At 29.7% G+C, this 23,304-nt stretch overlaps 2 protein-coding genes across 2 annotated transcripts; one reads left to right on the top strand and one right to left on the bottom strand.

Moving 5' to 3' along the window:
• Positions 1 to 9,334: 9,334 nt before the first annotated feature.
• Positions 9,335 to 12,339, top strand: LOC114382240 (inositol-3-phosphate synthase-like). Its single transcript, XM_028341522.1, has 10 exons — positions 9,335 to 9,741; positions 9,829 to 9,897; positions 9,988 to 10,123; positions 10,263 to 10,510; positions 10,613 to 10,839; positions 10,931 to 11,046; positions 11,208 to 11,384; positions 11,466 to 11,654; positions 11,753 to 11,815; positions 12,040 to 12,339. Exons 1-10 carry the CDS (start codon positions 9,554 to 9,556, stop codon positions 12,157 to 12,159), a joined length of 1,533 nt encoding a protein of 510 aa, XP_028197323.1. The 5' UTR covers positions 9,335 to 9,553; the 3' UTR covers positions 12,160 to 12,339.
• Positions 12,340 to 19,629: 7,290 nt separating this feature from the next.
• Positions 19,630 to 21,245, bottom strand: LOC114380750 (protein INCREASED RESISTANCE TO MYZUS PERSICAE 1-like). The gene is made up of 2 exons (XM_028339787.1): positions 20,459 to 21,245; positions 19,630 to 20,116 (listed from the first exon to the last, which is right to left on the bottom strand). The coding sequence occupies exons 1-2, from the start codon at positions 20,878 to 20,880 to the stop codon at positions 19,972 to 19,974; spliced, it is 567 nt and encodes a 188-aa protein (XP_028195588.1). The 5' UTR covers positions 20,881 to 21,245; the 3' UTR covers positions 19,630 to 19,971.
• Between the last annotated feature and the right edge of the window lie 2,059 nt (positions 21,246 to 23,304).

Here is a 23,304-nt window from a genome sequence, read left to right as displayed (position 1 = left end):
TAGAAAAGTAATTTTAAGGACCATTTTTTTTATTTAAAATATTTAATTTACTGGTCCTTGTAGCTGAAGACTGTATACTATATAATTGTCTTCATCACTAACATCTTTCATTTTGATAAGCACATGTGCCTAATAACCTGAGCAACTGTAGAGTGTGAAGCATATCTCTTGGCCAGCACATGAGAATGATCCAATTACAGAAGATGAAGGCCAAAATCTGAGATGTATAATTGGTAGTTTAGTTGCGGTCCATATTAAAAGGATGTTTGTAGACTTGTGTTTTCTGTAGATAATGGGACATAATAATAATCCCGTGGCAATAAAGCATATTGTATATTTGAAATTTTCGTTATTTCAAACGAGCAGGTCTCTTATTATCTCGGAATTTTTCGTTTTAGTATATAAATATAAATTGACATTTACTTTGAGTTGGTAAATCCTTTGTTAAAGGATTTGAACCTGTTCCGAATTTTAGTGCACAAGTCTAATGTTTGTGTGCGGCTTACATGTTAAACTATTTTTTTTAATTAGTTATTGATGAAAGAGATTTTTTAACTCTTTTTCGTTAAAGTTAATCATCAATGACTAATTGACTATCAGAATATATATATATATATATATATATATATATATATATATATATATATATATATATATATATATATATTGAGTTTTATCAATCCAACTATTTCATATATTAACCTTATCTCAATAATCATGCACATTATATTTTAGATAAAACTAGTCATGGTTATGTAATCTTCAAGTCAATGTTTATTTTAAAAAGTATATCATACATTAAATTGAATTTATTTAATAAAGAATTTAAAAAGAATTTTTAATTCAATAATGCTTAAATATGAATGTAAAATTATTTTAAAAATCATATCATTAATAATTTATAATTAAATGTGAGTGTAAAATTGTTTTAGGTAGTATGATATCATTAAACTCTAATAATAATAGTAGAATTCTCAGTAAGCAGAAATCTTCCGGAAACTTGTATTAAGACAATGATGCTTACCAAAACAAATGAAAACGCTGGTGCCTTCTATTTGTACCAAGAAACCCATTCATTCTTTACTCCCATCATTTACACGTTTTTTTCTGAAAGGATACTCTCAGAGCTTTTGTCTTCACAGGGCCAAAAAAGGATAAACTTTGTTTGCGTAAAAAATTGGGAAAAAGAAAAAAGAAAGCATCAATGGCATGCATCACAAACAAATTTTGTGGAGGATATCATACAACGTCACCCTTTATTATTTTAAATAAACTTTTTGTTGGCATTTTAATAAAATGTAAATATGCGTACGTATCTTTGCAAACTCGGTTTCTCCTTGTTGAATTAGGTAATATCTATTTCTGTGTTCGGCAAGGTTTTGTGATAGTTAAATAACTTCCCACTAATAGGTATTTGTACCATAATTAATTTAAAGGAAAAATACTTGGATCAGCCATTTTCTAAGGGAGCTCATGCGCGACTACTGTTGCCCAAATTTTTAATCCAGTTGTCAATTGACTACAGACTACAGTATATATACAATATACAAATACTGTCATTATAAAATTGTACAAATTATCATAAAACTAAAACGAATTTAGTTAGAACATACTAGCAATGCAAAATTGAAGCAATAAAAAATACTAACAATGTAAAAAAAAAAAAAATCCCCCAAGAGATATAAAAGTGGATGCAGTATTTTTTTTTTTTTACAGTATCATAGCGAAAGTGTTAATGATATGATTTTTGATATATTTTTACTAATACAATTTTTTATTAGTTAATTTTTTTTTGACAAAGTTAGTTAAAAATTATAAAAAAATTATAAAATTATAAGTGATATATAGTAATACATATAATTTTATAATTTTTAGAATAATTTAACAAATACTAACTAATAATAAAAATGTTAAAAGGATATATTAAGAAAATGTGTTGTTAAGATTTGTCTATATCTCGAAATGTGGTAAACGTCAAACGGAGTTAAAGTCATTCTTTACTCACTCCATTGCCAAGCATTGAAAAAGACGTTACTTAACTTTCAGTGGGGAGAGAGAGAGAAGCAACAATTTTACAATGTCAGAATGGGAAAAAAGATGAAGCGTTACAAAAGAAGCGTTGCTTACCCAGATTTAGTAAAAAGAACTTAATTCCAAAAGACCTTCTTTTACAGAAAAATTGGTTGGATTTTGATATGCATCCCTGCGTTGGGGGATTGGGAAGTTAATTAAGGTTCCAGTGTTCCACAAATTGCAGCAGCTTGCGGACTCTGAGGGCGTTAAACCATAAACATCATACCAATTAAATATTAAGTTTTACTTTATATATATATATATATATTACAATTTATATTTTACATTTTCAGGTCTCCATTGTACTAATAAATAAACAAATGTACTACATGTAAAATTGAAGCTCCTATATAATACAAGTGTTAATTTTGATTAATAGAGACTCTGAATTCTACGGTACTCAACACTCGTTTTTATTTTTTAAATCACATTATATATTATATTTTTTTTCCTTTTTCTCCCACTTCACCATTTCCTAAATGCAGTCTACACCTTTCAATGAGTGCTCAAATCAAACATTACTTTTTTTTTTCAAAATGTATTTTTTTTATAGAAATTATATGTTTTTTTTTCATTACAAATCTACTCGAGTAGCTTAATTAAATTTTTTTTGAACGGTAAAACTTTCTTTCGAATATTATCATAACTACTATTTAAAACTCAAACCTTAGAATAAGATAAATTAAAACGATCTTTTATCAGTTGATCAACGTATTCAGTAAATTATAAATGTAGATTGAAATTATGTATGTCAACAATTTTCATTAAAAAAGTATAAAATATCATACTCATTGTACAACTTTAAATTATTTAATTATGAATTTTTCAAAGAAAATGCAATTTGACTCTGGATGACTTTTTTTGGAGTTTAATGCCATGAATTATTAATGTAAAAAAACTACATGGTCAATTATTCAAAAAACAATTATATAAATTTTAAAATAATTATTATAGAAGTTATAAGGATATCTTATAAGATGGTTTATGATTGAATAATAATATAAAGATGGTTTATAGTTCATAAATTTTTTTCTTTTTATTTTATAGCATTAAAGATTTAAATTTTAAAATAACTATTTTAAATAATATCTAAAATTTAATGCATATTTTATTTCTTATTGAGGAAGTTATGAATTACAATTTGAGTAAAATTTTAGCCTTTATGATATCTAGTTGAAATCATACTTGATCATTTATATAATCTGAAATGATATAAGTACTTATGTTCACATATAAAAAAATAATTTGCTTAACAAAAACATTGTATTTAATTTTTTTGTCTGTAAAATTTTATTGAATCAATAATAATTATATATTTCAAACAAAATTAGTATATAAAATAAAACACACTCGTGATTTTTAATCAGAAGACTAAAAAATACTTTGATCTTTTATATGTTTGTGAGTCAATCAAATAAAAAAAAAGTAGGTATAAATTAGCAAAAGGTCCAAATAAGGGAGACCAGTTGTTGAAGACTGAAGAGTAACATCAACATGCACGATGCCAATTTTAATTTGACTCCTATAAATCAAGTCTACGGCTGAAGAAGGCCACTGGAATGTGCAATGATGCCTCTTCCTTAATCTTAATCATCCAACAGAGGTAAACCACAGAACAATTATCTAGTCATTGCCATTGCATTATGCCCTATCTTTCGTCCTTTATATATCACATGACTCTGACACTTTTAGGTCCCATGCACACCTAAGCATACAAGTTAAGTTACTACCCATTGTCCTTATTTTGCATTCAAGTACGATCACATGATTCCCTCAGAGAAATAAGATGAATAAAAATATAGAAAGACCTATGTCAGAAATAATATAAATTTTAAGCGTATTTAGTTTGAGGGAAAAAAAAAACAATATTAGCAATCAATTGTTTTTAATGAAAATTGATTATTTTTATAATATATATTTTTTTTAAATATATTTTTTAATCCTTATAAAATTAATGAGTTTTGATATTATCGGTACCAATAAAAATTAATATCAACAAGTTTATAATATTTATACATCATATTTTATCAATTGAATTAGACATTTCTTATAATGAGTTTTGACATTAGTTCTTATAATTTTTTGGTTATTTTTTTTATTCCAAATCTTATTTTTGGTCCTCAATCTCTATTTTTTTTTTTTTTGTTTCGCAAAACTCATTTATTGTTTTATGGTCTAGCTGAAGGTTAATCGACCATCTCGGATAACATCTCTTAGTGTCTATATTACAATGTTAACATCATTTGATATCTTCAAAAAAATATTAGATCCCTAAAATAAATATTACTTATTTATTTTAAATTTAACTTTAGGACCAAAATTAGTGATTTTAAATTTTGGAGGAATTAAAATGAAAAGAAAATATTTTACAAGGATAAAAACCAAAATTTACTAAGGAATTTTAGGTGGAGATTGTTTTGTATATAGTATAGATAGATAAATTCGTAAATGATGACTCGTCAATTAAATTTGGACAAATAGAGGAAGGAGAAGAAATATAGGGAGGAGAAATCAGTAACCAGGAAAGAAAAGAAGAAAAATAAGAAATATGATAAAAAAATAAATATTATTTGGTAAGAGAGAAATAGAATAGAAAAAATATATTTAAATTAAAATTGTTTATCAATTAAAAGAGGAATAAATATATTTTTAATAAAAATACCATATTATCCTTAAATTAAAGTTTATTTTTTAAAATCATAGTTGGATTATGCAAACATAAAAAAAATTGTCCTTCAAAACCCATAATTGCCAATTTTAATCACAACAAAGTTGGCTTCGTGTATGGTGGCAGACCTTGTTGAAGAGAATTTTGTTTCCAAGTCATTGTGCCCCTCCCTTTCTTGTTCTGTGCTCTTCCGTCGTCACTCGCTCCTTATCATGCTATTTCTTCTATCCTAAACAGACACTAGTTTAATTACAATGCAAAGAGTATGAAAAAGATGACACATAAATTTTGGAAAGAAATACGCTAAAGAGTTTATATATGACAAATAAGGACTCTAGCTAGTTTGGAATTGTTTAATAAATATATATAAATTTCTCGCATCCGCTATCCGATTTCTACCTCATCTTATATTACTTAATTATATTGATCAACAATGGAACATATGTAGAATCTTTTTCAATTTTATCATATCATGTTGAGAATTAAATCTGACACGTTAAATAGAATCAACTCTGGCTAACTATGAATTTGAAAGTTACTTATAAGTTGAGACTTTAGCTTTGCATTTATTTTGCCCTTTTGCTCTCATGAGAATCCATTTCATTTATTTGCCCCATTTGCTCTCATGAGAATCCAACATGTGGTTGAATGTTGATGCCTGCTTGCCTGAACGTGCAAAGAAATTCCCAAAAAGGTGCAGCATGCACTGTATTTCAAATGCCATTCTCTTTTATATATTTGATATCTAAACAGAGAGAATAAGAAACTAAAGAAAGATCAAATTGCATTGCCTTTTTATTATAATTATATGTATTATTATTACATATTGCAGTTACCTTTTATAAAAGTGTGATTGGAAATGAGGATGGCCAGCTAATCCATTTACCTCTTTTGATTTGCTTTGCTGGATCCGACCAATCAATCGGGGACCTTTCACAGTCTTTTTGTGCAGCAGATCTCTTAATTATATATTTTAATAACTATTAAGAATTTTAATTAAAACAAAACTTATCTCAACTATTAAATATCTCTATTTAATTAGAGATTTTGAAGACAATGATGCAAATAACTTGGTTTAAGTGTTTTTTTTAGTTCAACTTGATTTAAGTATTGACCCCGTAGATAAACAGTGTTTTAGTATGTATATTACATGCGTCAAACTGCAATATACATTTATATTTTTATTTCGTGATCTTCGGAGTAAAGTAATTAAGGACATTTTAGCTAAAAAATAATATATATATATATATATATATATATATATATATATATATTCTACTTTTATAATTAATAACTGAAAACTCTTAAAAAGTATAAATTATTTTAAAAAACTTTTTTTTAGAAAAAGAAATATATTTCCAAGTGTATTATTTATTAATTATTTTACAGGTATATTTGATATATTATGAAAATCATTAATGACATATACAATCTTCTTCATATAAATTATTGTATCTATTGATTTATTAATAATATATACCACATTCATTAGTTCAAAAAAATATTTATTAAATTATGAATGATATAATTAAATACAAGCGTTTAAAGAAAACTATTTAATTCTATAAACATTTGAAAATAATTAAATTTAAGATTAGTATTAAGTAAAATTAATTATTTTTACTGATTTTATTGAATTAATTATGGATTAAATATATTTTTATTTCTAATAAATATTTAATTTTTGTGTTTATTTTCTAAAAACTAATTTTGCGTTCAATCTCTAATAAAACAATAATTTTGTTTTTATTTCTTAATATTTCATTTTATTTTCTGATAAATTAGTGAATTTTGTATTTAATTTTTAATAAATTTTGTTTAAGTCTCATATATTACAAATGAATATTTTTAACAGGGAGCAAAAAAAAATTCATTAATTTATGGACATTAAATAAAAATATCAAGGATAAAAAATTAAATTTTTATTTTATTAAAAATTCAATGATTTTTTTTATTAAAGAACAAACATAAAAATAAAATATTTATTAAGAATAAAAACATATTTAAGTCTTTATATAGATAAAAAAAAATAAGCTCAATTTTAAATTTTATCCTCAACTTTTATTATTTTATTATCTAAATTTTTAATTTTTGTGCATTTTACTAATGACAGAAGATGAATAATTAGTTGAATAATTGAGATTCTAATTTTATTTTCATAAATTTTATCATTCAATTTTTTGTGCATTTTACTAATTTTGCAAATTTTTGTAGGTTGGAATAAAAAATGTCACACGTGGAGGTTCGAGTTGGCATCTCCACTTTGGTGTCACCGAGTCACCTTCACGAACGTATTGTAATCACAGCACGTGTTGGTGTGGGACACTTGTCAGATATTGAGTAAGCAACAATTGTGAATCGTGTAGACACGCGTGGAAGGAAGTGAGTAATGTGGTTACGATTCCAGAAGTGGCCGAATTTTTCCAGAATCTGATTCAGGTAAGTAGACACTGCAATCACGAGTCACGTTCACTGCTACTGTACTACGTTTACATGGTCCCATCTCATGCATTCATGCAGTGTTCCAGTCTCTTCCCAAAGCCAAACTCACCCCACCACACACTCTAACACTTGCCACTTGGCCTCTCCCATAACATGCAGTGGTCAAGGCTCTCAATTTTAGAAAATCATGAGAATATTTATATTGTTATTTTTTCTCTGGTTAATTTTATAATTTGATCCCACTTATTTCAACTGTCAAATTTTGTTTATTATTATTGACTAATTTATTTTTCTTGTTTTTGAAGGGAATTAATTTCTTTCTTATGTTATGTTTACTCACCCACTAAAGTCAAACACTTCTGGATATATAAAGTAATGAGGAAAAAAGTGACAGATCTCATATTTAATAATAAAAACTAATAATACTAATAACTAATAATATCAACAATAATAAAAAAGCCAAACACTTGCCACTTGGCCTCTCCCATGACATGCAGTGGCATGAGTCACTAAACACATCTCTGTATAAGATAAGTTGCCTACTCATCTTTTTTCTTCCGTTTAATTGTATTAAAAATCATCAAGTGAAAGAAATAATTCTTTTATATTTTATAAATATTCATTCATTTAAATTAATTTCCTTTTACTAAATAAATTGTATGTTTTATATATGACTTTTATTTTCTTTTAAAAATATTAATCCAAAATAATCTCATCCAATTATATAAAAATTATTGCTTTATATATATATATATATATATATATATATATATATATATATATATATATATATATATATATATATAAAGGATATATCATATAAGAATAATCTAATAATCTTATGTAAGAATGAAAATAACCAATTAAAATATTTTAAATTTAAATTAAAACTTTATTCAACCGTAAAATTTTTAAAAGCTTTAAATTAAGAATATTTATATATATACAAACTTTAGAGAACAATATCTAACTTTATCTGCTTCTTGCTGCCTCTACTCTTCTCATTATCACTCATATTCACTTTTATTTAAATATTTTTGTCTAACTTGCAACATTTACGTGCTTTACATCAAATAAAGACAAGACAAAGCATTTAAGGTATTCTACAAGGTAAATTTTGATGCTGCAGTGAGGGAGAATGTTGGATCAGGTGTCGGGTTGGTGATTCGTGACGAGGAGGACAATGTTGTAGCCTCTGCTTCACACTTATGGGGGATGGTGTTCTGGAGTTGAGAGATGGTGAGGCTTATGCTTTTAGGTGGGCAATCATAATGGCTAACAGTGCCAAATCAAGGAGGTGACTAGAATATTTTTGTTCCATGATCTAAATGGAAGACGGTAGAAAGTTGTTATCTAACTCTTCTTTCAAATTGCTTAGTTTTACAAGGAGAACGGGTTAACAATGTTGCACAGAATATGACAACTTCAGTTTTTTCTCATTTCGATAATTGCTGGATTGAGGAGGTTCCTTATTAGTTGAACCAAATCATAGCAAATGATGTAGCTGCTGCTCTATCTTTCTTTCCATCAATAAAATCCAGCATTTACGCCTTTAAAAAAGGCATCATCACTTAATTGCATTATTTCAAAAATAAAAATAATTAATGTTATTCAAATTAAAAACATTAGTTATAATACGTAATTAGTTCATACAACAATTAAGATTATAATTTTTTTTTTTAGAAACATAGCAACTAATGGTACATATTTTTTAATTAAGAAAAAGTACAAATAATACTAAGTATAAATTTAAAAATTTGTAATTAAATAAATTCGTGTATCACATAAGTATAAAATCTAGTTAAGACTTGTTATAGGCCATATATATAAGAAACAAATAATAATATTTTTTTTACTAATTATAAATAACATATAACATATGAGTAAATTATTGTTAAATTTCATTTTTTTTACCTCTAATGATATTTTTTTTCTTATAAAAATAGTTGCATTTGTCAAACTATTTAAAAAAAACTAAGATAAGTATACTCATTGATTGAAAATATGCATTAAAATTGAAAATACAAAACAAGTTTAAGTTGAAAGTTGAAAACAATACTAGTAGACAAGCAAATGAACAAATTTGATTGGCGCATGCCAAAATGGACAGTTTACTATTTAAGATTGAGAAGGAAGAAAGGGTGGTGCCTTTGCAAATGGCCAAGGCAAGCGCTGGGCTTTGAAATGGAGCATTTCAGAATCATCAATGATGTAACCCGCAACCCACTCAAGTTGTGACACGTGTATAAGCATTCTATCTCGTTCCTCTATATATAGGACCTCCTTCACCCAACACAAGTGTGTGTAGTATAGGATTCTCTTCTTTATTCCTTTTGTAATTTCATTCATTCTTAATCTTTGTGAAAAATAATGTTCATCGAGAATTTTAAGGTTGAGTGTCCTAATGTGAAGTACACCGAGACTGAGATTCAGTCCGTGTACAACTACGAAACCACCGAACTTGTTCACGAGAACAGGAATGGCACCTATCAGTGGATTGTCAAACCCAAATCTGTCAAATACGAATTTAAAACCAACATCCATGTTCCTAAATTAGGGTTAGGTCTCACATCAACCTCCTTTTTTTTTAATTAATTTTTTGTTTTCGTTTTGCTGATTTGTTTAATTGGTTGCTTGATTCTCAGGGTAATGCTTGTGGGTTGGGGTGGAAACAACGGCTCAACCCTCACCGGTGGTGTTATTGCTAACCGAGAGTTAGTTTCGATTTCTTAGCCTCTGTCTTTTGGTATTAAGAGAAACCTTGTGTTATTTATGCTAACATTTTTGTGTTTTATTATCCTCAGGGGCATTTCATGGGCTACAAAGGACAAGATTCAACAAGCCAATTACTTTGGCTCCCTCACCCAAGCCTCAGCTATCCGAGTTGGGTCCTTCCAGGGAGAGGAAATCTATGCCCCATTCAAGAGCCTGCTTCCAATGGTATATCATCATTATTGCAGCAATTTATCATTTTTTTAATCAGATTTATTAGTGTTGATTGAATTTTTTGATACATGCCCACTTGTTGTAGTTAAGGTAATAAACTTAGCTTATATTCTTGAAATAAATCTGTTGGCAGGTTAACCCTGACGACATTGTGTTTGGGGGATGGGATATCAGCAACATGAACCTGGCTGATGCCATGGCCAGGGCAAAGGTGTTTGACATTGATTTGCAGAAGCAGTTGAGGCCTTACATGGAATCCATGCTTCCACTCCCCGGAATCTATGACCCCGATTTCATTGCTGCCAACCAAGAGGAGCGTGCCAACAACGTCATCAAGGGCACAAAGCAAGAGCAAGTTCAACAAATCATCAAAGACATCAAGTATGCCCTACTTCAATAATAATCTACAAAATCATCATGATATGTGTGATCAGTATGTATTTTTTTTTCAGCTTCTAACTGTTGACATGATTATGAACTCAGGGCGTTTAAGGAAGCCACCAAAGTGGACAAGGTGGTTGTACTGTGGACTGCCAACACAGAGAGGTACAGTAATTTGGTTGTGGGCCTTAATGACACCATGGAGAATCTCTTGGCTGCTGTGGACAGAAATGAGGCTGAGATTTCTCCTTCCACCTTGTATGCCATTGCTTGTGTTATGGAAAATGTTCCTTTCATTAATGGAAGCCCTCAGAACACTTTTGTACCAGGTTGGATGCTTGCCTTTATGTTCCCTCCACAACTTTAAATTGTTTGTATTTATGCTAATTCATTTATTAACTTGGCTTGTGTTGTCAACAGGGCTGATTGATCTTGCCATCGCGAGGAACACTTTGATTGGTGGAGATGACTTCAAGAGTGGTCAGACCAAAATGAAATCTGTGTTGGTTGATTTCCTTGTGGGGGCTGGTATCAAGGTACATTGATTTTATACTAATGTCATATCATTGGTGTTATTTTTACTAGCACTATCTATCCTTTGCATGCTTTGTTTAAAATTTATGCATTGTGCTAATTTTATATGGCAAAAATGGAGAAACGAGTTGATTTTTTCAAATGTTCTGTTGATGATTGGCAGCCAACATCTATAGTCAGTTACAACCATCTGGGAAACAATGATGGTATGAATCTTTCGGCTCCACAAACTTTCCGTTCCAAGGAAATCTCCAAGAGCAACGTTGTTGATGATATGGTCAACAGCAATGCCATCCTCTATGAGCCTGGTGAACATCCAGACCATGTTGTTGTTATTAAGGTAAATTTTGTTTCACCCATTTTTCTGTTTCTTTCTCTTGTCAGGGCTTTGATTATTCTATCTGCTTTGTTGCCTTTGCAGTATGTGCCTTACGTAGGGGACAGCAAGAGAGCCATGGATGAGTACACTTCAGAGATATTCATGGGTGGAAAGAGCACCATTGTTTTGCACAACACATGCGAGGATTCCCTCTTAGCTGCTCCTATTATCTTGGACTTGGTCCTTCTTGCTGAGCTCAGCACTAGAATCGAGTTTAAAGCTGAAAATGAGGTCTGTATGCATTGCTAAATAATTTCATTGCTTGATTGTATTAGTCATTGTATTTTTTTCAGCCTTCTGAGGTCACTATGTTGTGGTGATTGCTGCAGGGAAAATTCCACTCATTCCACCCAGTTGCTACCATCCTCAGCTACCTCACCAAGGCTCCTCTGGTGAGTTTAATCTAATCTTATTCAATGATGATTGATGAGTACATATCCTTATTTCTATATAGGAATTAAGTTGAAAGAAACATATCCTCTGAATTTTAGTATCGAGATAAAATTGTTCCAATTGTGAAGTTAAATCATTGTTGTTCAGTGAATTTCCCTTTTTTGTCCTTATGATTTTTTTTTATCAAAAGTTGGCAAGGTTACTCACAACAGTACTCTCACAGGTTCCACCGGGTACACCAGTGGTGAATGCATTGTCAAAGCAGCGTGCAATGCTGGAAAACATAATGAGGGCTTGTGTTGGATTGGCCCCAGAGAATAACATGATTCTCGAGTACAAGTGAAGCATGGGACCGAAGAATAATATAGTTGGGGTAGCCTAGCTGAATGTTTTATGTTAATAATATGTTTGCTTATAATTTTGCAAGTGTAATTGAATGCATCAGCTTCATTAATGCTTTAGAGCGGGGCATATTCTGTTTACTAGGAACATGAATGAATGTAGTATAATTTTGTGTACTTTATCCTCCTACCCTTCTCCATTTTTAGTATATATTAGAGGCAAGCGACAACATTAATAATATACATGGTATAACGTTAAAAGTATTTTCTTAAAACCTACAAAATCAGAGATTACAATAGTAACTACATGGTTACAATAATTTTTTACTAGTCAAAAATCAAATATCAATCCTCATGCGATTAAAATTGATGCTAAAATTGAACTGCAGCCACCTCCACTTCGGTTCATATGGGCTGGAATCATTTTGAAATATTGCAGTAGCAATTTTTGGTGCTTAAGCACTTACTGCAGTAAAAGTTTTGACTTTGTTAATGTCAGGGCCAGGTTTCCTTAAGCAATTGGTTCCGTTGCTGCAGTAATTTTCCTTCTCTTCTAGTATAAGATAAAAGTTGGAATACATAGTGCAACAAGACAAACTCCTGATATTGACTGCTATTTAGAAGGGGGACCATTTGAGATTATCTCTTGGTGCAGAACTCAATATTTGATATCCTGCAAATCTTCTGGCCGTGACATCAAACTGTTGAAGGACCGTAGATGAAATAACACTCTATCTATATACAACGTAACAATATAGTTTTTTTTTTTCTTACACCAGTATGAATGAGATACCAAACTACATTCCCTTCTACTACTATATCGAACAATAATAGAAGGAGAAGATCTCATAATATCCTTAATTTGGTTGAAAATCATCCCACACTCAGAAATATCTTTCTCATTACTGTGAATCTGATCCACTACCAATTTACTATACGATTCAGTAATCACAATGAGAACTTGTTGATTATTGAGCCAAATTAGAGCCTGTAAGACACCACTTGTTCTTCACCCTCCTTGACTGACATATTTGCTTTAACAAAGAAGTTCTAGCTTGTAAAAAATCACCACCTCCATTCCTTAAACAGGCTCCAAAATCCGTGATGCCTTCCTCAACGAAAAATGCTGCATCACAATTGCACTTCAATGTTCTAAATGGTGGAGGAATCCACGCGTGCTGCACCTCAATATTCAACTTCGAATCAGCCAGCATTTAGCCAATCAGCAAGAGCAAACTTGGCTCTATTCAGCTCTGCATCAGCTTGTTCCAACTTTACATTCCACACTATTTCGTTCCTTTTCTTCCAAATGCTCCACAGTCCACACAGACATGACATAACCATAGTTTGAAAATGATCCTTCGATTAAGAGTCTGTGTAGTTTGAAAAAACAGATCCTTAAATAATTTACAGATCAGCAAAAATGGATCAATATGAGGCCACAATCCACTTTGTTGTCAGACTTCAATACTTTGTTTAAAGTAACAATATAGTTAAGATCCTGGAATTTTGATCAATCAGAGGAATCAAGTGCGTTCTTTTTGTTTAAAGTTTTTCTCATAGGCTTCATTCTGATTGTTACACATACTCTTGGATTTAAGTACATATCAGCATGCTTATGTTGTAAGGACGACTAAGGTTTTTTTCAATGATATTGGGAAGAAGCAACACCATTCCAATCAACCATACGAGAGCTGAATTGTTTGAATGAAAATGAGACACGTTGTATAGACAGCAAAAATAATTTGAGACACCAATTAGACTATTCTGCTTGTTTCACAACATCACTAGTCACTACCATCAAAGTCCAAAAGCACACGAGCTTGCTTGGGTGGTAAATAAGTGTTCCGTGAACCGTGATTCATTTGTGCCCTTTATCGTATTAGTCCACAATTGTACTAGAACCATTGTTCCACTTGTAAGGCATCGCATGGTCATCATTTCAAGTTTCAATCAAGATTTGGACCAAAAAATAAAAGTTCCTATTGTTATAGTAATTAGTGATGCATAGTTATCACTAGTTAGATGAAAAAAGATGCGTAGTTATCACTTATCTTGTGGACAGTTTTCTTACTTAAAGGGTGTGGTCGACTGGACGTAGGAAGTAAATAAGTAAGTGAGAAAGAAGATAAATAAAAAGTAAAAAAGAGAGTAACAGAGTGAATAAAAATAAGTAAGAAATAGAATAAATGTAAATAGGAGTTTTGGGTTGAATAGAAATAAAGAAAAAAACCAACTTTTTAACAAATAATTGATTTTTATTTTTTTTTGTAAACAATTAATTGTTTTTGCGAAAGCAATCGATTGCCACCGTATAAGAAAATCAATCAATTTTCATCGCTAGATAAATCAATCACCGACACTTGTTTTATTTTTATTTTTATTTCTCTTATGTGCTATCTCACTCCTACCAAACATACTCCAAAACCTCTTATCTCTATATTTCCTATAACTGTAAAAATGGCTTGCTAGACTCTTCAATTAGGAGCCTAAGTGGGCCAATTAGATCTAACCCAATGGGAGAGATGGGCCGGGTTAGCCTGGTCAAATGCTGGCCCGAAAATTACCAAACCTGTTTGGCTTGATATTTTAATTTTTTTCTTATAAAATAGGTATAATTTAATATAAAAAAGGGGTCAATTTGACCTATCCTTGGGGGGTAATTTTCATTCTTTTGCCCACCACCAAGGCCAGGTCAAGTGATCATTTTGACAATTTTTCTCACATGACTTTACACTGTAGTATAACATCTCTATCTTTTATGTATGGATAAAATTAAGAAACTTTCCCTTTGATTGAAAACAGACTAGGTAGAGAGGGACGCAAGAGACCAAGAGAGCTAATTTACATTCTGCTTCCAACCAAAACTTTTTCATCCATGTTTTTTTGGTCTTGGAAGGAGGACGAGGGGATCCATATTTTATTTACTGAATAACAATCAGCCGCGCGCATAATGAAAAATGATGTTAATCAGGAAAATCAACTGCATAAAATAATCACTTAATTTGCCTTTCAAAACAAAAGAAATCATTTAATTTATATCACATTTTCATTGACGAATTAATTGTGTGGATATTCAATTGTTTAAGGCTACACCTTATCCTTTCTCAAAATCAATATAACATGATTCCCAGATAATTTTATTTTTTAAATATTTAATCAGAATATACATATGAAAAAAGTATTTGATAAGAAAAATCAATTCCTTAGATAAATTTTAGTACCTCAAAATCAGTCCTTACTTTTCACTTTTCAACCAAAGAAAGGTCCGGTTCACACAAAAAAGAAGAAGTAAAATTCCCAAAATGCTGTTTAAGACAAAGTTAGACTCTAAAAGTATAAAAACATTAATGTATTTCACTTATTGAACTTTTAAAAAAATAACTACGGGTATTTATGCAAAAAAAATAATAATAATACAAGATACATCTTAAATTAATTCTTATAAAAAAAGATCAAACATTCTTTTTAATTTAATTCTTACAAAAAGACCATACCGGTTGTTATATATCATCAATATGCATCTTATAGTTGGCTATAATGTTTACATTTAAAAAAAAATCAATTTTCATTTAAAAAAAGTTATAATAACAAATACAAATATGATGAATAATATATTTTTATATATAGGTTAAAAATATATTTTTTTTTATTTTATTTTATTGTGAAAAATCCTTTTAATCTTTTATGTTTTAAAAAATTCATTATAGTTTTTAGCTCTCAATTTGAGTTAATGTTGTTCTTTTAAAACAGTAATTGTTTTTCTTTTAATTTTGGTGCAAAAATTTAAAGTTTTTTTTAATTAATTCAAAACATGAAATTTATCTCATCAGTAAATCTCTTTACTTAAAAATTATGAAACTCAATTAATTATATTTGAAAAAAAAAAGTCATTTTTTACGTGAATTTCACGATATTTATGACTTTTTTAGGTTTGAATATTATAAGTGTTTCATAGTTTTTATAGTTAAATTTAATAGATAAATTTTACATCTTGAATTATTAAAATAAATTAAAAAATATGCTAAAAAAATGATAACTATTTTGAAGGACATTAACTCAATTTTTTTAAGAGTCAAATGACTAATTTTTTTTAAAAAAAATAAACGACTAAGACAATTTTTTATACTAATATAGAAGACAAAAATATATTTTAGTGTATACATATATATTATTGATTAAAATAATACAATGACGGTGACATCAAGTAGCAAGTACCTTCGATAAACAAGGGGAATCATCTTGCTTTGTTTATTGCAACTTACGAGAAAAAGTAAATAAGAATATGAATGAGAATCAGCAACGTTGACATGATTTACGCTTTTATTAGTCAATAACTTATTTCTTTATACTCTAATTCTTACCTCACACTCCACAACCCTCTAAAAATATTGAATGTATGTTCAAGCTAGCAAGCATCAAGCCTTCAGCAGAGGCTACAACTTGATTAATGGGTGTAGTTGAAGGAATTTGCTTATATGTATCAATTGCATGTGTACTGTTATTTGGCATTCTCATTGAGAAAGTGCAAAAAGATTATTAGTAAGCGACACATGAGATGAAACAGCTCATAGTTTTTCTCTTTCCAATTGAATGAACGAAATCTGAATTGGATTCTCATAATAATAATATCATCTTTCAGCTAGCTAGTAATAATAATAGAAAGATAAAGACAGGGCGATGAAGAAAGGGTCCAAAGAGAATCTGGACATATGTTGAAATTTGAGATTTTCCCATCTTCATCTGCCTGAATATTATGAGATTGTGTCTGTGATTCAAGCATCAGATGATTGGACCGCAGTTTAAAATCAAGATCATGGGGTTTTTGAACTAGGTATCTCCTTGTTGTGTGGGCCTCCTCCTCCTAAAAAGTGAGGTCTAATTTATTACCACATCTAGTGCGCTTCATAGTCACACCTTTTGCTTTGTTGCTTGGTTTTTATTTTTTTCACTTTCCAGGGAAAATGCAAAGCACCACTGATTAAGTACCAGAACTGCATTATTATTGATGCAACTAAACTCCATCATCGATCTCAATGAACAAAACCCATATGGGGGGACCTCAGCTATGTAGAGTCACACCAATTAATGTGTGAGAGAGAGTACTAATTGGTCCCATTGTGACAAAAAGAGCTGTGACTTTATGCGTGTTGGCCATGTCCCCACGCCCTTGCCTTTCACCACTAAACCCCAATTTAGTCCGTTTCAGTTATTATGATAATTGGAGGCATCTTGTCCTATTCTATTCCAATATTTCAAAGTTTATTTAAACCCACCGGCAACCTAGCTACATGAATTAATTCCCCCTTGGCCTCCCATATTGCCATCATGCACCATCATGAAATTATATTGTTTTTATCCGTAATGATCGAATATAAAATAATATCAAAAAATTTATAATAATTTATGCACTTTCCTTAATCAATTGAGTTAAATCTTTTTATCATCGTTAACTAAGTTAATTTAACTAAACATGCGAAAGTACATTAATATGGGCCGTGAACAATTTTGAGACTATGGTCTATTCTATTGGTTTATAATACTACCTCATGGGTGAGAGTGGAATGTCCAAACACAAATATTAACTGTTCGAAGATGGGTTTTAGGGTAGGGACCACGGCGATTCCATAACGTAATGTCTATATTTCGGGGCACTAAATAAAACATCACGGGAAAGAGGGGAAAAGAAAAATAAAGAGAGAAGAGATACCAATAATAATAAAAAAAAACATTTCATCATTTCAAGACCTACTTGCCTTGGCATCACATAACCAAGTTCCCGCATGGATCCTTGAAGGTGATGAGTAATGAGTTGATGTACCATCAATCTCCTTCATTCATTCATAAAATATTTTCTTTTATAGATTGATCTTTTTAATTATTTTCGGGAGAAAAAAACAAGAGGGAAGGGAATGTGCATGCTTCCGTGCCCCTCAGATCTACCATTCAATGAGAGGGCGATAAAGTATTGGAATAAATAAATTAAAGTTTGAGATTCTTGTTTTCGTTCCTTAGCTCATTTCTATTGCTTTTACGATTTTAACGTGGGTCCAACATGTATGTTAGCATTGTTGCATTTAATTTTGTCAACTGCCTCTCTATTACGTTTACCACTTTGCAAAAGTAGCGCAATAAGTTTAGACATGGTGTTAACGTAGTACGTCATAAAACTCATAGATATATATCAGTATATCACTGATGTACGACTTTTTTTTCTTTCTTTCTAAAGTGAGGGGAGCATAGGCATAGTGTGATAGTTTTTGCAACTATAAAGATAATCACAAGATGACTTCTTATATTTAAAAGGGAAGTTTATTTTTATGCAATTTTTATAATTTCAACCAAATAGAAATCACCAGGAATATAATGGTTTTTGTGTAGATATTCCCATAAGTTTTCATTTTTTAAGTGGGGTATGAGATTAATACTTAATTTAGGATTTAGTGACACGTACTAAAGTTTTTTATACTTCTTCGACCAAAGATGTTTTTTTGGAAATTCAATCCAAATTTTCCTAACAAACTTAATATATATTATTAACTGAGTTACATTCTTTGAATTTATTTAAAGAAAATTTATTTAAAGAATAGTATTATAAAAAACAGTACATGACACTATCAGTTTATTTATATTAATTTCTTAAAAGATGCTCAGTTTAATTAATTGTTGTTATTGCGGAAAGGTTTATTTGCTAATTCCATCAGTATCAGGTATATGTGAATTGTGAGGCCTCGTTTATCAAATTTACACTACAGGAAAATTCAGACTATAAAGCATATATAGCAGCTTTGTTACTGCTAATATTACTTAATTTGTAATACATATTTTTTTTTTCTGTACTACAATACAATTAATTTGAGTTGAATAAGGTGAACTTGATAATTTTTCAAGACCTATTTTCTTTATTCATAAAATAAAACTTGAATATGAAACTTTATTTAAAGAAAACTAAGCTTGTTAAACCAATATGCATTTTACTATAATATTTGCTAGTGAGTTGTGAATGAAGTACGCATTAATTTGGTTCAATTTGTTTTGAAAAAATAATCATCTTCTAATCCCCCCTTATAAGTAGCTGTTCCAAACATGCACATATACTTTAATTCAACAATACTAGTATATCAGATACACTGATATTCGCCTTTCCATTTGCAAATCACGAAGTAGAAACTATCAGTGGCGGACTCAGGATTTAATGACGGGGATCAAATATGAAAATTATAATTCATCTTAAAAATATATTGATTAGCATTATTTACATAATTAAACCTCTTTTTTTTAAAAAAACATAATTAAACTTATATTAAAATAAGTATTATATATATATATATATATATATGCACATTAAAAAAAATGAAAAATTGCCCCTGGAAACTATATACATACGTTAATCCTTTGTTTTTGTTTGCAACGGTTTGAGTTAAACACAACAACCACACCAAGGAAAAGGCTTGTGATGATGAACTAGATGCTAGACAGATTTAGGGGGAATTTTAGATTGAAAGATTAAAATTGACATAAGCAATACAGCAACAGCGTACCACACCTTAATTTTGTACAATTTAATTCCTAGCAGAATTATGTCAATAAGAACGAACAAGTAGCGTAGGTGTGAAATCAAGAACCATATATAGATGAAATTAAGAGGGACGGCGGAAGATATGAGATGATATAGCTAGCCTTGTGGTAAGTGCACATGACATGAGGCACCAGTTAATTTGCTTGCTTGGCCTTTTTCTTTCTTAATTTTCTCCTCAAATATATTGTACTACTATTTCACCTTATAATTGTGCAATGACCTTTCAAATTACCCTTCAATTACAAGAAGCCTTCGCGGTGGCGCCCGGTGGCGATGCACGGTGGTGCTCCTTATTAGACCCCGCCTTCCACTTCTCTTTCCTCTGGTCCTGCTTCATCTGCTTCTCCCTACACTCCAAACTGCAAAATGCCGTGTCCCCCCTGAAATAAAATGAAACAATTTTGTTTCAATCAAATTACACTAACAACATCCTCTAAACCAAAATTTGATGAATAATGAATTCAGACAAAAAGTAACCTTTAGAGCATGAATGAATGCATACTTGTAAATGGTTGAGAGAGAAAACTTAGATAGTGCATAATTCCTAAATGCTTCAAAGTGTTGTTAATCAATTGCAATAAGAATTGAAAGCTTTACCTTAATAATACACAACAAATATTTAGGACATTTGATGTCGGCTTCGAGATAAAACTCTAATTCTGATAGGAGAATAATATAAAAAATATTCATAAAGCTATACATATACATATACATATACATACCTATACATATAGATATCTCGACCAGGTGCCAAATGACAGTTGCAGAGGCCACAAGTCCGAAGAAAGTGAGAAGTAGTATGTATGTTGTTAGTGTTTGTTGTATGGTTGTGAGTCATGTGGTGACGATGGTTATTTGAGGTTGTCGGGGAAAGAGGCATGCTCATGTTGACGCCCATGCCCATCAAACGGTCACCATATACATATGAACCGTTGGCCTGAGAAACATTTTTGGTGTGGTTAGGCACGAATTGATCATTTGGTGTTCCCATGGCAACAACGTTAACATGTGGATCCACGAGTTTCATGTTATCAGACATGAGTACTTCTTCCTCCTTGCTTGTTTTGGTTTCCACGGCCAAACCACCACTCATGCTTGTAGTTCTTTTCATAATCGGTGCCCGAGGACGTTTTCCAAGCAACATATCTTAACTTTCTTCTTCTTCTTCGATCTTCTTGTTCCCCTTCTTCCTCCTCTTGTGTTGTGTGTTAGAAAAAGTTCATGGAGCTAGAGATAGCAACACCACTCCAAAATCGAAACAAAGAAAGAGAGAAATATGTTTTGAGTTCACACTTGACACAACATGGTGTGAGTTTGTGTGACTGAGAAGGAAAGGTGGGAACTGAGTGTGGAAGATAAAAGGGACGTGTCAACCCTCAAAGCCAATCTCAGCCGTTGCTTTCGAGTTTATATTATTTGAGAAAAAAAGAAAGAAAGAAAAAATTACAGATTCTAATTAATCTTCCAACTAATATTTATAACCAAACTAACAACAGATTAAAAAAAAGCTATACCACCCCACGTCAGGCTCTCAAAAACTCTACTTAGAACGAAATATGTTTTGGGTTTTATAGCATCTTACATCCTTCCTTCCCAATCAAATATCAAATTTAATAATAAGCTTTATTTGACAAATCATGAGATATATATTAGGAATATACTACTTTGGAGTCTTACTGCTAATGGTGTTAGTTAATTAATTAAGTAATATTCTGAGATTGCCAACTTCCGTGGAAACAGAATTAGTCTTGAAAACTGACTCAATTAATTAAAAATCAAGTAAAGGCTGTTAATTTATAGATTAAATTAAAAGATAAAAAAATAACATGTGATCTCTATTTCTTGAATTTTAATACTTTTTTAAATGATAAAAATTTAAGAAAATTATCATATTTATTTTCTAGATCTTTTTTGGAGATATACTAATTAAAATTCATTTATTATATTAAAATAAATATTTTTCAATGTCGTTTTTTAAAGTAAGTATAGGTAGATTATGTATTTTTAATATAATAAATGATTTTTTACTTGTTAATATTTTTAATGAACTTAACTAAAATACACAAACATGGTCAAAAAATTATTCTAATTAAATTCATCTAATTATAAATTGTGATCTATTATATGTTCGTTGATCCGTTTTATAATAAGTATTTTAAAAGTTATGCCTAAGATAATGAACGTTTTACTATTACAATGAATATTTTTTTATAAAAAAAACTTCTTTTAATCTAAATAATAGAATTTCATGCGTGGGTGAATATTTTTCATACAGTTAAAATTTATCTCGCTTTATGTAATATAAATTGTGTGACTTTAATATATATAGTACTAGCAGTACTTCATACTAGTTCATATAACTATTTTTTTATTATTAAATTATATGGAATGTGTGAATATTTTGGGGCTGGGTGCCAAAAACATTGAAACAAGTTACTACTAGTACTAGTTACTATTCAAATTTCTTCCACTTTTACACACCTAGATCTTGTTTAAGATTTGCCGGTCACACTAATTAATGTTGTTGGACCATACTTATTGCTTCTTTCTATACCTAAAAGTCAGTTAAATTTTGATAAACATGAAAATGAAAGTTAAATTAATTTGATTGGACATAGTTAGACCGATGCTCTATGAAATCGAGATATTGGCATTCCAATCAAATCGACTCTTTGACTATCCTTTCTTAATACGCTATTATTGTCGAGCCAAATATAACTGCCACTTGTCAAATCGTATTTTCATATTCATCTGGTAAAAAAAGAAATAATTAAAGCATGGGTATAAAAAAAGCATATACAAAACATAATACGTATATGAATTTTATTTTATATTTAAGAGTTTAATTTTTATATATACATTATTACTTTCTTTTAAAGTAGTTAATAAAAAATTAATAAATTTATTATACACTACAATCTTAATTGGATGGCATTGTGTTTATGCATTTTAATTAATTTTATATTTAATATATATATATATATATATATTGAAAAAGTGATATGAAGTTAAATAATTACAAGTTAATTAAAATAAAAAAGAAAGGTGATATATGTATAAAAAAATATGGAATTTGAAATTATATAATTACTGAGCATTTATTTGTTATTCTTTAATCAATATTAGTATAGTAAGAGTTTATAATTACTTAACATAAGGTTGTAATAGTTTTTTTTAAAGGCATAGGGGTGTGATAGTATAGAGTAATTGTAATTATTTTTCTTGTGCTATTGTAGTAAGTAATTAATTGAAATGCCTTTACTTATCGGGACATATAAATATCATTATTTGTCTTTGAAAATGTGAAGACTTAATTTTTATAGAAGTGTATTGAATATTGCGCGCATAAATAAACTATTTGGAAACAAAAGTTAGTAGTAATAAGTAGGCATGAATGTTTGATGAAGTTTAGGTCTTACCCAGTTGAGAGAAATATATTTGAATACTTGAATTAATTCTTTTTTTTTTTACTTTTTTTTTTCTAGACATGCATGATTCAAGTCCCAACACTACAATTAACTACTATGGGACTACATATCTTGATAATAATAAATTTTTTATTGATAAA

The sequence above is a fragment of the Glycine soja genome, chromosome 13 (assembly GCF_004193775.1).
Source record: "Glycine soja cultivar W05 chromosome 13, ASM419377v2, whole genome shotgun sequence".
In the NCBI taxonomy this organism is placed as follows: Eukaryota; Viridiplantae; Streptophyta; class Magnoliopsida; order Fabales; family Fabaceae; genus Glycine; species Glycine soja.
The sequence above is the reverse complement of the archived record's forward strand: the minus strand, read 5'-3'. Positions and strand labels throughout refer to the sequence as shown.